At 41.9% G+C, this 16,329-nt stretch overlaps 1 protein-coding gene across 1 annotated transcript in view; it reads right to left on the minus strand.

The window, feature by feature from the left end:
- The window catches only part of PPP2CB (protein phosphatase 2 catalytic subunit beta), a 37,197-nt gene extending 21,738 nt beyond the window's left edge, over positions 1-15,459 (minus strand). The window contains exon 1 of the mRNA XM_006731638.2: positions 14,994-15,459. Coding sequence (XP_006731701.2) covers positions 14,994-15,095 — 102 coding nt within the window. The 5' untranslated portion in view covers positions 15,096-15,459. The remainder of the gene's footprint in view (positions 1-14,993) is intronic.
- Positions 15,460-16,329: the final 870 nt, after the last annotated feature.

Below are 16,329 nucleotides of genomic sequence, written 5' to 3' on the forward strand. Positions count from 1 at the left end.
GATTCCTCTATGTCAGTTGGATGCACCTAGCTTTTAATTTGAAGTGACTCTAAGCAGTAGGGACAACGGCAAGTTCTATTCCAAAAGAGCTGTTCTCTGCAGCATTCTAAAACATTTCTGGGTATGATTTTGACTGTGGCTCCATGGGCTCTTAATTTCTGCAAAATTTCCAAGCTAGGTTCTTCAGCTTTCCTTTTGATTCTAGGCTACCAAATAGTCTTCTGTTTCTGCTTAAATTAGCCCAGTAGACCTTCCCAAGAGTTACAAACAACGTAGCCCGTATTTTTTCTTCTCTTTGCCTATGGTTTTGTCAGAATGAGGTTATATGTATAGAAATCTTCCAGGAAATAGGGACTCTCCTCCTGGTTCAAATCCGTGTAACCTTAAGACTTACATACTTTTCACTTTAGACAAGATTTAGACTTTTAGACAAGATATCTATTGGTCTGTAATTCTAAAATATGCAGTCCTGGGGTGCCTGGCTGGCTCAGTTGGAGGAGCACGTGACTCTTGATCTTGGGGGTCGTGAGTTTGAGCCCAATGGTGGGTGCAGAGATTACGCAAATAAATAAACTTTAAAAAATATGCAGGCTTACTTCCACATGTACAATCTGGAAACAGCTATTCTTTTCCAAACTGCAATTCTTTAAGGGTTGATTTTCAGCTGTGTGGCATATATGTTATATTTATTTACTACTACATTACTGAAATTATCCTTTTCTGTGGGGGAGGCAGAGAAGACAAACCGCAGGCTTATTTTTCTCACATTAATGAGAAGCCTGGAGGCAGGCATCCCTGGGTTGGTGCATCTTCTCAAGGACCATTAGGACAGCATTCCTTCTGTCTTTCCACCTACCTTCCTTGTGACCCTCAGTAAACCTAACTGCCAACTCATGGTCACAAGAGGGTGGTACAGCTCTAGTCACTGCATCTGGTACCCTATTTCAGCAAGAAGGCAGAAAGGACAAAAGACCACAGAGTACATGCTGCCTAGTCTATCCATCTTCTAAAACTCTCCCAGAAGCCTCACTCAGCCCCTCCTGCTACATGTCACTGGCAGCCGAGGCGCGCTCCCTGCTGCGGTGCATCACCGTGACCAGAACAAAGGTGGAGGGTAGAAGGTACTCGCTGCAAGGTGTAATTCCAATGGCAACTGACGGAGATCCTAAATTACTAGTCATCTAACACAGAGTCTGACAAATAGCTCAAAAATGTGTAAAATCACAAATGAAACAACTTTTTACCAAGTTTACTCCATAAGACAGTTTCCCAATTTTGTTCAGGAAAAAAACAATCTACTGAATAGCACGAATCAGTAGAAGGTTCAATTGGAGCTGATGTCTTCTATTTATTACTATTATTATTTTTTTTAAATCAACACTCAGCTGATGGTTCCAACTTTGAAAAGGAAATCTGCTTGATATGCAACCCCTATCATTTACTGCCTTTAAATATAAAAATGAAAAGCACCAAAATACAAATATTCTCCAATTCAATTGTTCAAGGATATATGGTTACCTTAAACCAGCACAGATTTTACAAAACTATATGGATGGGTTAAGAAAGGATATAGAATGTGTGTATGTTTCACAGTAATACGCCCTGGGCTTCTAACAACAGAGTAGTGAAGAAAGTACTTCTCAGGCCACTGTGATATCCATCCCACCCCCCAAATTTTTATCTCCACTGTATAGATCCCCTGATGTTTTTAAACATTTAGTTGTTTTTTTTTTTTTAATGAAAGCTATCTGTATTTCAAAGATTTTATTTATTTATTTGACAGAGAGAGACAGCGAGAGAGGGAACACAAGCAGGGGGAGTGGGAGACGGAGAAGCAGGCTTCCCGCTGAGCAGGGAGCCCGATGTGGGGCCCAATCCTAGGACCCTGGGATCATGACCTGAGCGGAAGGCAGATGCTTAACGACTGAGCCACCCAGGCACCCCTAAACATTTAGTTTTTAACTCACACCCTTTCTTCAGATTCCTGGCTCACCAAGTGATCATATTATTTTAAGATCACTTTGGATTGGGGCACCTGGGTGGCTCAGTCCATTAAACGGCTGCCTTTGGCTCAGGTCATGATCCTGGGGTCTTGGGATCGAGCCCCGCATCTGGCTCCCTGTTCAGTGGAGAGCCTGTTTCTCCCTCTCCATCTGCCTGCCACTCTGCCTGGTGCTCTCTGTCAAATAAATAAAATCTTTTTTTTTTTTTTAAAGATTTTATTTATTTATTTGAGACAGAGAATGAGAGCGAGCATGAGAGGGCGGACGGTCAGAGGGAGAAGCAGACTCCCTGCTGAGCAGGGAGCCCGATGTGGGACTCAATCCCGGGACTCCAGGATCATGACCTGAGCCGAAGGCAGTCGCTTAACCAACTGAGCCACCCAGGCGCCCCAAATAAATAAAATCTTTAAAAAAAATCACTTTGGATTGCCTTCAGGGAAATGATGTGTCAGACTGGCAGAAGTATACACTTCACCTAATATTTAAAATTCTTAATGTAAAAATCTGTGTGCGTCAGGGGCCCCCCAAAACATCCCCAGGTTTGGTGGTGATTTGCAAATAAGACCAACAGAACTCAATACAGAGTCATACTCATGGTTATGATTTATTTCAACATAAGGATACAAAGTAAAATCAGAAAAGGGAAAAGGCACAGGAAAGCAAAGTCCTGAGTAAATCAGGTGCAAGCTTCCAAGAATCCTCTCCCTGGGGAGCCTCACAGTGCACTGAATGGCTGTAGCAATGAGTTGTGACAAGAAGTATGAAATGCTGTCTACCATGGAAACTCATTAGAGACTTAGTGCCCAGGATTTGTAATTGGGAGCTGGTAACCTAAGTACCCTCTGCCTAGCATTTACCAAAGTGAGGAAAGCATGTGCTCAGCACAAATCATACTATTTGCATAACAGTTTAGGCACAGTGAGTCATTCTTAAGAGGGGATGGTGGGAACCCTCCCCAAATTCAAGTTCCCAGACACTGTCCAAGGGTGACCTTGAAATGAGGCCGTTCTACAGACAGTTGTCTCAGGACTGCTATGTCAACTCTTTTCTGTACACCTTGTGATTCTATATGGAACAGTCATGAGTGATTTTTAATGTTACTTAGCATCCAAACTTCATCTCTAGGATATAAGACCAAGTTTAAACATGTAAAGTGAACGACTGTGGGGATGGTAAATGCCACGTGGCAGGAAGCTGTTACTGTTGCACGCAATGCGGTATACCTATCCATTCAATCTTGTTTCCTTTCTCACCCATTTAAGACATATTCTTTCTTGCTGCTATGAACCAAATCTATTTTAGGATGAGAACTGAGAAAACAAACATTTGGGAATGACATTCACAGAAAATAGGATGAACAAACTATTTCCCCCTCTACCCATGTTTTAGGAACGCAGAATGTAAACTAAATTTCCTCTGTCCACCAGGTGACATTCTATTTTTGTGCTGGTGCTTATCACCAGAGCCATATTAATGAAAAGCTACTGAATTTGGTTTTGGCAGAGTCAGTATGCAAATTTTCTTTCCCTTTTATTTACACACAAATAATCTGCTCTAAAAATATTATAGGTAAAGTCACCTGAAGAAAGCCACAGAACAGACTGATCTGTGAAAGAGGTGAGATTAAATGAAGTTAAAAATCCTACAGAGCTAAGTTAATATAAGTAGGGTGCCTTTCCTCCTATAGTTACAAGGTTCTTCCATAAATGACATTTGATCTATTTTTTTAATTCAAGTACAATTAACACACAGTACTGTATTAGTTTTGCGTGTACAAACAGAATGATTCAGCAATTCTATACATCTCAGTGTTCAAGGTACTGGTAATCTCCTTTTATCTATTTCACGCATGCCCCCACCCCAGTGTTCTAGTAACCACCAATTTGTTCTCTGTATTGAAGAGTCTGTTTTTTTGTCTCATTTCTTCTTTGTTCATTTGTTTTGTTTCTGAAATTCCACCTGTAAGTGAAATCACACGGTATTTTTCTCTGACTTATTTCACTTAGCATTATACCCTCTAGGGTCCATTCATGTTGTTGCAAATGGCAAGATTTCATTCTTTTTTATGGCTGAGTAATATTCCAGTACATATATACCACATCTTCTTTAACCACTCATCCATCACTGGACACTGCAGCTGCTTCCATTTTAATACTGCTGCAATAAACATAAGGGTGCACAGATCTTGTTTAATTAGTGTTTCTGTTTTCTTTGGGTAAATACTCAGTAGTGGAATTACTGGATCATATGATGATTCTATTCTTAATTTTTTGAGGAAACTCCACAGTTTTCCACAGGGGTTGCATCAATTTACATTCCCACCAACATTGCACAAAGATTCCTTTTTTCTCCACCTCCTTGGCAACACTTGCTATTTCTTGTGTTTTTGACTTCAGCCATATAGTTACAAGGTTCTTCCATAAATGATAAATGAGAGCTGACCTTTTTTTTTTTTTCAATGCAAGGAAGTGAACCTTTCCTTTCAGTTTAGCAACAGTTAAGTGTCTGTATGCCAAGCAATTTCAAGCCTGGAAACATACATAACAATAAATCACATACTCTGTTGAAATAAAAAAAAGAATGAGGTATGTCCATGTACAGAAGTCAAGATATATTGCTCAGGGAAAAGTTTTAGGATGTTATACCAATGATCCCATTTTAACAAAAACAATATACCAGAAATACCCCTCTCCCCAACACATGTTTTTTGCACATCAAGAACAAGGTGTGGAAAACCATATTTGTCTGAGGTAGGAGGGCAGTGGATAGGGAAGGTGGGTGTTCTTTCCCCTATAGTTGTAAGATGTTTAAAAAATTTTTAAAGTATTTATTACTTTTTAAATCTGAAAAAATAATTTTAAACTTCAAAAAAAATTCCAGATGGCAATGACTTAATTATAAAAACTGTCACAGAGCTATAACCATATAATGGAATTTTTATTCAGCCATAAAACGAATGAAGTACTGATATATGCTACAACATGGAAGAATCTTGAAAATTTTATGCCAAGTGAAAGAAGCCAGACATAAAGGACTACATATTACATGATTTCATTTATTTAAAATGTCTAAGAAAGCAGATTAGTGGTTGCCAAGGATGGGGGAGGGGAGAATGGGGAGCAACTGCTAATGGCAGTTTCTTTTCCAGGGTGAGGGAGATGTGTGAAATACTGTTGTAGCCCAGTGGAGTTCAAACAAAATTATTTAGTGGACTTGAATCCTCCCAATCATTTCTCTTTAATATAGACAGCTCTCACTTTGTATTAGTTCCTATATGCACGAATTTCGTCACCAAGGTTTAGTTAAATTGGGCCCCCAACAACGTGGTTCAAATTTAAGTTACCACAGTATATTTACTGTAATTAAAAATTACAAGTATACAAGTCACTACATAAAGAAAAGGTGCAGCATCATAATCAAAAACCAATCACATTACTTCTTTCAAAGTCTTGTAGGGATGGGTCATAGCATATTCGTTACTAGGTTTACACCCAGACAACAAAGTGTATAGTTGTGTTGCCTCCTTACCTTTTAGCAATAAACTCATGTTGAAAAGTGGTAAAACTGGAAATGAAATTCAAATAAATATATAGGGGCACCTGGGTGGCTCAGTCGTTAAGCATCTGCCTTCAGTTCAGGTCATGATCCCGGGGTCCTGGGATCGAGCCCTGCATCGGGCTCCCTGCTCAGCGGGAAGCCTGCTTCTCCCTCTCCCACTCCCCCTGCTTGTGTTCCCTCTCTCGTTGTGTGTGTGTGTCTCTCTCTGGCAAATAAACAAACAAACAAACAAATAAATAAATAAAATCTAAAAAAAAAGAAAAGAAAAAGAAATATATAAAAGGAATGGCTGACTGCGGGATGTGGATACTGCTGCCCTTGGAGAGACTCTAGATATGTAGCCAGGAAACAGACTTAGTGACATAAATAAGGAAACTTATTGACATATATGAGGAAAGTGGTTGTGGCGAAAAGAATGCAGATATCCCAGAGGAAGTGATGCTGGCAAAAATCTCAGTAAAGAAGCTCACAGAGACATCTTGCAACACTGAAAGCACAAAGGAGAAAATGTTGGAAGCTGATCCAAACTTAAGAAAAAAGGTAAATCAGAATCTTAGCATATTCCTCAAACTAGCATTTCTCAAAATGCAATCTGGAATTTCTAGATAACAACATTTGTGATGCCTTTAAAAATGCAGATTTTTGGACCTGCCAAGCCATAATCAGTCTCTGGGATGGAATTAAGGTAATTAAAACTGAACTTTTTATTTCCTTTCCAAAGCTTAAGGAAAAGCTGGACCATTTGGACTATACAAAAATGCTAAAATGTCCAGCAGAAATTTTTTAAAAAGGGAAAGAATATTTTATTTTTTTTAAAGATTTTATTTATTTATTTGAGACAGAGAATGAGATAGAGAGAGAGAGCATGAGACGGGGGAGGGTCAGAGGGAGAAGCAGACTCCCTGCCGAGCAGGGAGCCCGATGCGGGACCCGATCCTGGGGTTCCAGGATCATGACCTGATCCGAAGGCAGTCGCTTAACCAACTGAGCCACCCAGGCGCCCAAGGGAAAGAATATTTTAAACATTAAATGGCTAACTTTCTGTATTTTCAAAGAGTTTACAGAATCAAGAAAATGTTATGAAATTACAACAAAGAATATACCAACTCAGAAGGAAAATAACCTCATATCCTACACACTATGATTCTGATAAATCTATCCATGTTTTCTTCATGTATTTTGGCATTATTTTTCACTTATTTATTAAAGTTCTTGTCACCTAAGGGGCGCCTGGGTGGCTCAGTTGGTTAAACGACTGTCTTAGGCTCAGGTCATGATCCTGGAGTCCCGAGATCAAGTCCTGCATCGGGCTCCTTGCTCAGCAGGGAGTCTGCTTCTCCCTCTGACCCTCCCCCCTCTCATGTGCTCTCTCTCTCTCATTCTCTCTCTTTCAAATAAATCAATCTTAAAAAAAAAAAATTTTTTTTTTAAAGTTCTTGTCACCTAAAATTTGTTATGGAGTAAAAATCTGTGTAATTAAGAACCTTACCCACAGAGAGGTCTGGCATGTGCTCTTGCCTACTGGAAGGTGACTGCCAGGCCCCAGAATGTCCTGCTTCATATGAGTGTCTTTGCCTGGGGGCTCTGATCACTGGACAGTCTAACAAGTTGATTTATGATGAGGGCTTTTGGTGACCCAGTGTCTGTTCTGCCTCTGAAGGAACTAGAGATTGAAGATACCAGGCCCTCCTGAACTCTGCCCTACATGTCTCTCCCCTTGGCTGATTTTAATCTGTATTCTTCCCCTGTAATCACGAATATAACAGCTTTCAGTGAGTTCTGCAAGCCCTTCCTGTGCATTATTGAACCTGGGAGAGCAGTTTTGGAACCCACTGAACATGCAGTCACACATGAGAGCAGTCTTGGGAACTGTGCCCTCTAATTCCTGCAATACCCTTTCAGATCACAAAAGTAAATCACCTTATGAATAATATGCAAGGCTTTCTCTGACCACTCTATTAAAAGAGCCTCCTAAACTCAAGCCCATTACTCCCCTATCCTCTGCTTTTTCTTCCTACCAAGAATCACTGTCTGGCATTCTACTAAATCTGTTTATCATCTGTCCCCTCTTCTGTTCACAGCTGAATTTCCGGCACTTTGAACAGCACGTGGCACATAGGAGTACAACTAAAATTTGTTGAATCTATGGTGTAAAAACACAATGACAGCATTTATTCGCCACTCTTTTCTTTCTTATTTCCACAGAACAAGTACCTCTCCTGCTACTAAGGCAAAGACAAAAACTGCACTAAGCCAATTCTGAGCCAGTTCTCCTTCTACCTCTTTCAAAGGTAGAAGAAACTTTGTAACTTCTTTCCTCTCTATGAAATGGAAAGAGCAAAATTAAAGGAGAGCCTACACACCACCTCGGCACATTAAAAAAACTGCATGCTAAAAAGTCACTTCAAACAAAGTTTCATAGAAGACTACAGGGGCGAGGGGCGCGTGGGTGGCTCAGCTGGTTGAGTGTCTGACTCTCGGTTTCTGCTCAGGTCATGATCTCAGGGCCATGATCTTAGGGTGGTGAGATCAAGTCCCATGGGGGGCTCTGCAACGAGCGAGGAGTCTGCTTGAGATTCTCTCTCCCCGTGCACCCCCCTCCACTGCTCGTGCTAAGAATAAAGAAATAAAATCTTAAAAAACAACAACAACCCTGAATTGGTGAGGACACAATCTCACCTTCCCAAACCATTCTCAAAATAAAATAAAATGACTGTCTTTGTATAAAAGATTAGGGGCGCCTGGGTGGCTCAGTCAGTTAAAGCATCTGCCTTCGGCTCAGGTCATAATCCCGGGGTCCTGGGATCAGGCCCCGCATCGGGCTCCCTGCTCAGCAGGAAGCCTGCTTCTCCCTCTCCCACTCCCCCTACTTGTGTTCCTGCTGTCGCTATCTCTGTCAAATAAAATAAAATCTTAAAAAAAATAAAATAAAACATCATTTAGCAGATCTTCAATGGAATTTGCACACTTTCGATGTACTATATCATAGTGCTATGTAGTACAAGTCAGTTATCTCAGATTGCACCGCAAGATTATCATTTAATTCTTTTGCGCAAGTTATTTCAAAGGGCAGTTTGCAAGTCACAATAAACTGTCCCAGACTACAAGAGACAGCAAACCAACTCTAAGCTTCAGCTTCCCCATTCCCTAGAAAAGTAACCAAATCTGTAATAAGCTGACCTCATTCCCTAGCTTAGTATGATTATTAAAGAAATTTAGACTTGAAAAGTAATGTTATAGGAAGTATAGACAAGATTTAATCATTAGTAAAGGAATAGTGTGAAAGAAAAAATATATATATTTTAAAGATATTTATTTGAGGGGCGCCTGGGTGGCTCAGTCGTTAAGTGTCTGCCTTCAGCTCAGGCCATGATCCCGGAGTCCTGGGATCGAACCCCGCATCGGGCTCCCTGCTCGGCGGGAAGCCTGCTTCTCCCTCTCTCACTCCCCCTGCTTGTGTTCCTTCTCTCACTGTGTCTCTCTCTATCAAATAAATAAAATCTTAAAAAAAAAAAAAAGATATTTATTTGACAAAGAGACAGCGAAAGCAGGAACACAAGCAGGGGGAGTGGGAGAGGGAGAAGCAGGCTTCCCATGGAGCAGGGAGCCCGATGAGGGGCTCAATCCCAGCACCCTGGGATCACGACCTGAGCCGAAGGCAGATGCTTTAATGACTGAGCCACCCAGGAGCCCCTGAAAGAAAATATTTCTTTATGCAAGTTACTTTAAAGAACCAACATCAGGTTTACATTTAACTTACATTTACATGAAGGAGAATTATAAGGAAATCAGTTCAAAATTCCTATTTAATCTAAAGTAAACTCATTCTCATACACAATAGACTACGTCTATGATTTTAATGCCATTCTTCTTAGACTAAGTTCAGAAAATAAATATAGTTTATATAGTCTAAAACACAGTGATTGTTTTGGCATTAATTTTATCTTCAAAGTCTGGTATTTGGTTTCCTTTTACCAAAGAAGGACTTCATTCACTAAGTCCCTCAGTATTTATCCTGAAGAAAAGATGGCAAAGAAAAAATTTCTGCAGGTCTTCAAATTAGAATAGAAGGCATATGCTACAAAAAAACTATTCTATGTAGAAAAAGTATATATAATGTAGACTCATTTATCTACAGATACTGTTTCACACATCATATATAAAGTCGAGAAATGAACTGATTTTTAAGTCTGCTCTAGTCATTAGCAGTTCACGTTAGTCTGGTTTGCTTCAGTTTCTTTACCTGTCTGTTGAGAGGCTAGCTTAGGTAACTGTGGAAAACGACAATTGGTTCAGTCACCTGAATTGGGTTTTAACCTCATATTCCACTGTAATCAGGTCATTCTGTGTTATAGTAAGAAAAGAAAGAGCTACTTTCTACATCACTGCATTTTAGACTCTGTCAAATGAACCACCGAAGCTCAAGGGAAATTAAAATGAAGTACCAGTTAGGCTTTCTGGCTGTTAAGACCACTAATTTTTAGCTACAATCTGTCAAAAAAAAAAAAAAAAAGTAATCCAAGAGAATTTTCTCTATGCACAAAAATCATTTTTACTAGAATCTAGTTTTCATTAAGATGGTTTCAGGCATTCAGGAATTTAAGCATCCTATTTCACATTAATGAGGTAAGTAATATCCTAATGATATTTCTATTTTAAGGCTGAAGCCACAACCCAGAAACCTATCTATTAGTCTTATATAATATTTATGTATTTATATTACTACAAAAGCCTCAACATTTTTCTAAGTAGGCACTTTATAATCATCAGAATTAAGATCTTCGAGCACACAAACAGGCTAAATTTCCCTATCTACTTAAGAGTATCATTACTGAGGTTCTTTAGTATAAAGTTTATTACGTAAAGAGCCTAAAAAGTTTCTCTTCTGCAATGCCACCAAGAGTTAAATATAGTTCTAGTCACACAGTGTCCTGAACAGTGCCAGACTGGCTCTGGAGGCACACTAAAAAAATTACTGTACACACTGCTGTTGCAGAAATGAATCATAGAAACAGTTTCTCTATATACATAAATCAAATTTGCAGTTAGCTTCAAAAACTGGACTGCTACTTTAAGAGCTAGTCCTCTCAGAAGATGTGCCTTACTATTTTATGTAAACAATTTTTTTCTGCACAGAAATTAACCTCGAAGGACAGGACATCCATACCCATATTTTTGTAGTTCTTCCCCATTTGGCATTAGGATGGATCTTATTTTTACCACTACCTCAAAATAGGGCTTTTATCAGTACTACTTTGGTCTCAATTTCAGCTGACTCAAGTTTTTAAGCAATCTGATTTAGAACAGGAATTTAATTTTTTTAAAAAAGATTTTGTTTATTTGACAGAGCGAGACAGAGAGAGAAGGAACACAAGCAGGGTGAGTGGGAGAGGGAGAAGCAGGCTTCCCGCTGAGCAGGGAGCCTGACTCGGGGCTCGATCCCAGGACCTTGGGATCATGACCTGAGCTGAAGGCAGACGCTTAACGACTGAGCCACCCAGGCGCCCCGAAAAGGAATTTAATTTTGAGGGGAAAAATCACCACCATATAATGCAACTTCCTATAGAGTAATATTTTCAATAGACTCCACGAAATTCATGTTATTTAAAAAAAAACAAAAACCAATCCGGTCACAAAGAATTAAACAAAAAGAGGATTTGTGTTATCTAGGTTTAACATTTTATTTTTCTTTAAGCCTGCCATTCTTGACCTGGAAAGGTAGAGGAAGCATTAAGGAGAGAAGGCAAGGAGTTTAAAGTTACTTCACAAAATTGCTACTAGTCCTAGTACTTTGTGCTTCATATAACAGGGACCACATGAATACTGCAACTGTATTTTTCAGGTTTCTACAACCACTATATATAAAACCCCTTTTGAAGTACATTCTCCCTAGAGAAGTCATGTCAACACATCTATTTATTTTGCATCTTTTCCCAGAAGAAAATGAGATGACCGATTTAAAACAAGATAAAACAGCTATCTTTATGTGGCTTTTCCTAAAATAGCTTATTGCTTAATGGTACTTTACACAGATAGTATTTTAATATTCACAAGCATCCTAGGAGATAGGCAAATAATATTACACTTGTCTTACAAAAAAGGCATCAGAGGGGCGCCTGGGTGGCTCAGTTGGTTAAGCGACTGCCTTCGGCTCAGGTCATGATCCTAGAGTCCCGGGATCGAGTCCCGCATCGGGCTCCCTGCTCGGCAGGGAGCCTGCTTCTCCCTCTGACCCTCCCCCCTCTCATGTGCTCTCTCTCTCTCTCTCTCATTCTCTCTGTCTCAAATAAATAAATAAAATCTTAAAAAAAAAAAAAAAAAGGCATCAGAGGTGAAAGAGACTGGGTGGAGCCAGGGTTTGAACTCAGATACACAGAATACCAGAGTTTACAGTAAGTAAACATTACACTTGTCAGGAAAAAGAATGTTAGGGATAGGGACATAAAATGGAACCAAAGACTAAGGTTAGAAGATAGAATATATATGCCACCGAGGAATGCCACAGTGGCTAGAAGACGGTTGTAAAACTAAGCTCTGCTCAAAAGGGTACAGAGAAAGGAATACTACACTTCTGCATTCCACTGGCAACAAGGGGTGGAGGCCAAAGCTTAATGATCGGGGATTTTCACTTATAAATTCATGTTTAGGAGCGCCTGGGTGGTCAGCTGGTTAAGCCTCCGACTCCTGGTTATGGCTCAGGTTGTGATCTCGTGATCTTGGGGTGGTGGGATGGAGCCCTACACTGGGTTCTGCACTGAGTCCCCCTCCCTCTGCGCGGGCTCGCTCTCTCTCAAATAAATAATCTTTAAAAAAATAAAACTTCATGTTTAGTGGATAAGTACAAATTTTTTTTAAGTGAGGAACATAAAAGCTTAAATATAGAGCTATAAGATCCTAGGGATTGGTAGTCCAATTTATTTAAGAGCTGAAGTACAAATAATCTCTCTTGACAAATACAGAAAGCTTCCTCAAGATTTAAGTGTGATTGAGGGGCGCCTTATCTGGCTCAGTTGGAGGAACATCTCACTCTAGATCTCAGGCTTGTGAGTTCGAGCCCCACGTTAGGGGTAGAGACTAGTTAAATGAATAAAACTTAAAAAAAACACACACACACAAAAAACAAACAAAAAGACTTAAGTGTGACTGAGTAGCAGTACAATATTCTTCTCTAGGAATATATCTTAAAATTATTAGAGAGTCAAAGGGAAAAATTGATTCAACACGAACTTTGTCCATAACTTCAAGTCTATATCTAACGTTCATAGCAAGGCTAACAGACTCAAATAATTTCAAAACTAGGTATTTCAAAATTTAATGCTGACCCTAGACCTTGAGAGAGCAATTTAAAATGTAAATTTTAAGACTCATGTAATTATAGGTTATCAAACAAGAAAACTGAATGTCGACTTGAAGCTGTAAGTAATGTTTGTTCCAGAAATAAAAAAAATACTATTAGCTTGGCAGTTCTATTTACAGAAATTCTTCTGTGGGGCACCTGGGTGGCTCAGTCGGTTAAGCGGCTGCCTTCGGCTCAGGTCATGATCCCAGGGTCCTGGGATGGAGCCCCACGTCAGGCTCCCTGCTTGGTGGAGAGTCTGCTTCTCCCTCTCCCTCTGCCTGCCTCTCTGCCTACTTGTGCTCTCTATCTCTCTGTCAAATAAATAAATAAAATCTTTAAAAAAACAAAAAACAAAAAAACAGAAATTCTTCTGTGTTAACAAAGAGTTATTTAATATATAAAGGTCTTAGATAACATTATACTTGTTAAAAACACTATTCTAACTGAATATTAGCTATTACTCCTCCATCCCTAAATTGCATAATTTTAAGAGTGCCCTATTATTTCCTTCTCCAATGCATTTCTGAGGCATTCTGATTTCCAAACACAAACTACCAAAAAAATCTTAGATTATGCCTTAAAAATACAAACAAACCCGACAACATTAAGAATAAATAACTTTGGGGGCGCCTGGGTGGCTCAGTTGGTTAAGCGACTGCCTTCGGCTCAGGTCATGATCCTGGAGTCCCGGAATCGAGTCCCGCATCGGGCTCCCTGCTCGGCGGGGAGCCTGCTTCTCCCTCTGACCCTTCCCCCTCTCATGTGCTCTGTCTCTCTCATTCTCTCTGTCTCAAATAAATAAATAAAATCTTTAAAAAAAAAAAAAAGAATAACTTTGTTACTCTTTCATTTAGCACCTTTCCACATAAAAATGTGTGAAAATTTAGTCCAGATTATAGAAACCGAATGAGAAAAATTCTAGACTTTAAAGATGAAGAGTGTGAAATAATACCAGCGGTTAAGAAAACAATGGATACAGAATTCAGAAAGTGGCCCAAGATCACCCGATCAAGAACAACTGTAAGCAGTTAACCACCTGCATATTTTATTACTCTTTGGTATAGGAAAACAACCATCACCAAAACCCCCAAACACTTTACATACAATAGAAATAGAAATAACTTTCTGAAACGGGCTACCCTGCACCAAAAACAGTAATCACTGTTGTCAAACTTAAGACACACTGTCTCGTTTTTGACAATCAACATACGCTTCCAAGAGTCAGTGCGAAGACTAGTCACCGTTTATTTAAACCAAAGTCAAGGGGCGCCTGGGTGGCTCAGTCATTAAGCATCTGCCTTCGGCTCAGGTCATGATCCTGGGGTTCTGGGATCGAGCCCAGAACGCTCCCTGCTCGGCGGGAAGCCTGCTTCTCCCTCTCCCATTCCCCCTGCTTGTGCTCCCTCTCTCGCTGTCTCTCTGTCAAATGGGTAAAATCTTTAAATAAATAAATAAATAAATAAATAAATAAAATAAAATAAATAAACCAAAGTCAAGCTCTATTTAAAAACCAGTCTGCCATTACACCCACCTCTCTAAAAACAAACGCTTGACACATTCCAAGTTAGTGATCTTTGAAGGGCCCGATTCACTTGAGAAAAACCCTACATCTATTAACAAGTTCATTAACACTAACATCATCCAGGTTAACTTTCGGTGCATTTTCATATAAGAGATTGCATTATGTTAATTTGCCGGCATTCTAAAGCGCCGAGATCGCCAGTCCTCACGTGAAACGTTAGGGTCAGTAATTCCCAGAAGACCGTCGGTGACCCCAATAAAATCTAGGGCGTGGATTCCCGTGCCACGTTTCCCCTCCCATCTACACGGGCCCCTTACGCCAGTGAAGTGAGCTTCCGGAAGGAGCCGCAGGGTGGGTCCCCAGGGGAGGCAGAGGAGCCCGGGGAGGCCAGCTCAGGCCCGGTCCTGGAATGGCCCTTCCCGCCGCCCAGGTGGGCGTCCCAGCAAGGAGACACAGCCCCGCGGGGCCCCGGACCGGCTACGCCGAGCACAGAGCGAACAGGCCGGGGAAGGACGGCCGCGGACGCCCCCACCCGGCCCAGCGCTCTCGCATTTCTCCTCTTTTCTCTTACCTTTTCGCACAGCGTCCGCACTTGGTTCTCGTTAAGCTGTTTACACTCGTTCAGCTGCTCGACCCACTGGTCCAGCTCCTTGGTGAACGCCTTGTCGTCCATGGCGGCCCGATCCCCTTGCCCGCCGCCTCCCTCCCCCCTCCCCGCCCCTTCCCACCCCCGCCCCGGGCGCCGCTCCCCTCTCCCGCCGCCGCGGCGGCCGCCAGCTCCCAGCGGGAGAGGAGGGAGCGGGGGAGCGCGGCTGCGGGCCCCTCGCCCCGCCCAAGGCCAGCGGGCGGCTCCCGGCGCGCGGCCTCGAGGAGACCCTCGCCCGCCCGGCTGCGCACCCCGGGAGTCGGTGAAGGGCGCGGAGAGGTTGGCGGCGGTGCGGCGCGGGTCTTCGGCGCAGCACCTGCCGGATGCTAACCACCCACTGCCGCCGCCTCCCGCCCGCCGGCCTCTCCCGGCTCTCTCGTCCCTTCTCTCGCTCTTTCTCTCCCCTCCCTCTGGGTTTCCGTCATCGCCCGGGCATTTCCGCCGGGAACAGGCGAGCAGGCGGCGCCGCCGCGGCTCGGACGCGAGGAAGGGTGCAGCGTCCCCGTGTGGCTCGGCGGATAAACGGCCCCGGGAGAGGGCGCCGGGGGTGGCTCCGTTTTTTCCCCCTCCTCCCTTCTCTATCCTCCTTCCCAACTTGGGGTCCGGACTAGTATCTCCTGGTCCTTCCTTCACATCCTTTTCTCTGGGAACTTAGACCCACCTTGGTCTCCTGCAGTGCTATTTCAGCGCTCTGGGGAGGAATTGGCAACGTTGTCTCCCCGGAGTCTAGCACTCACTCCCCCGTAGCAAGCCTTCAATAGTATTGTTTATTTGGTGTATGAAGTCTTTCTAGGCTTATCTCTGCCACTAACTAGCTGTGGACCCTAACATCTTGAAGCCTCCCTTTCTTTTTTTTAAAAAAGATTTTATTTATTTGAGAAAGAGCGCGCGCGAGTGGGGGGAGGGGCAGAGGGAGAAGGACAAACAGACCCCGCGCCAGGGGGGAGCCTGAAGCCGGCTGGATCCCAGGACCCAGAGATCATGACCCCAGCGGAAGTCCCTTAGCCGACTGAGCCCTCCCAGGCGCCTCTCTTTCATGATTTTTCTGTATGATAAAAATCTGTGTCCCTTCCAGCTGCAGCATTCTTTGCTGCATTTTCTGCGGTGTTTACTGAGTTCTTTTTTTTTTAATTTTTAAAATTTTTTTATTGTTGTGTTAATCACCATACATTACATCATTAGTTTTAGATGTAGTGTTCCATGATTCATTGTTTGTGCATAACACCCAGTGCTCCATGCAGAACGTGCCCTCTTTAATACC

Source organism: Leptonychotes weddellii, chromosome 2 (assembly GCF_054177405.1).
Source record: "Leptonychotes weddellii isolate Sample4059 chromosome 2, ASM5417740v2, whole genome shotgun sequence".
Taxonomy (NCBI): Eukaryota; Metazoa; Chordata; class Mammalia; order Carnivora; family Phocidae; genus Leptonychotes; species Leptonychotes weddellii.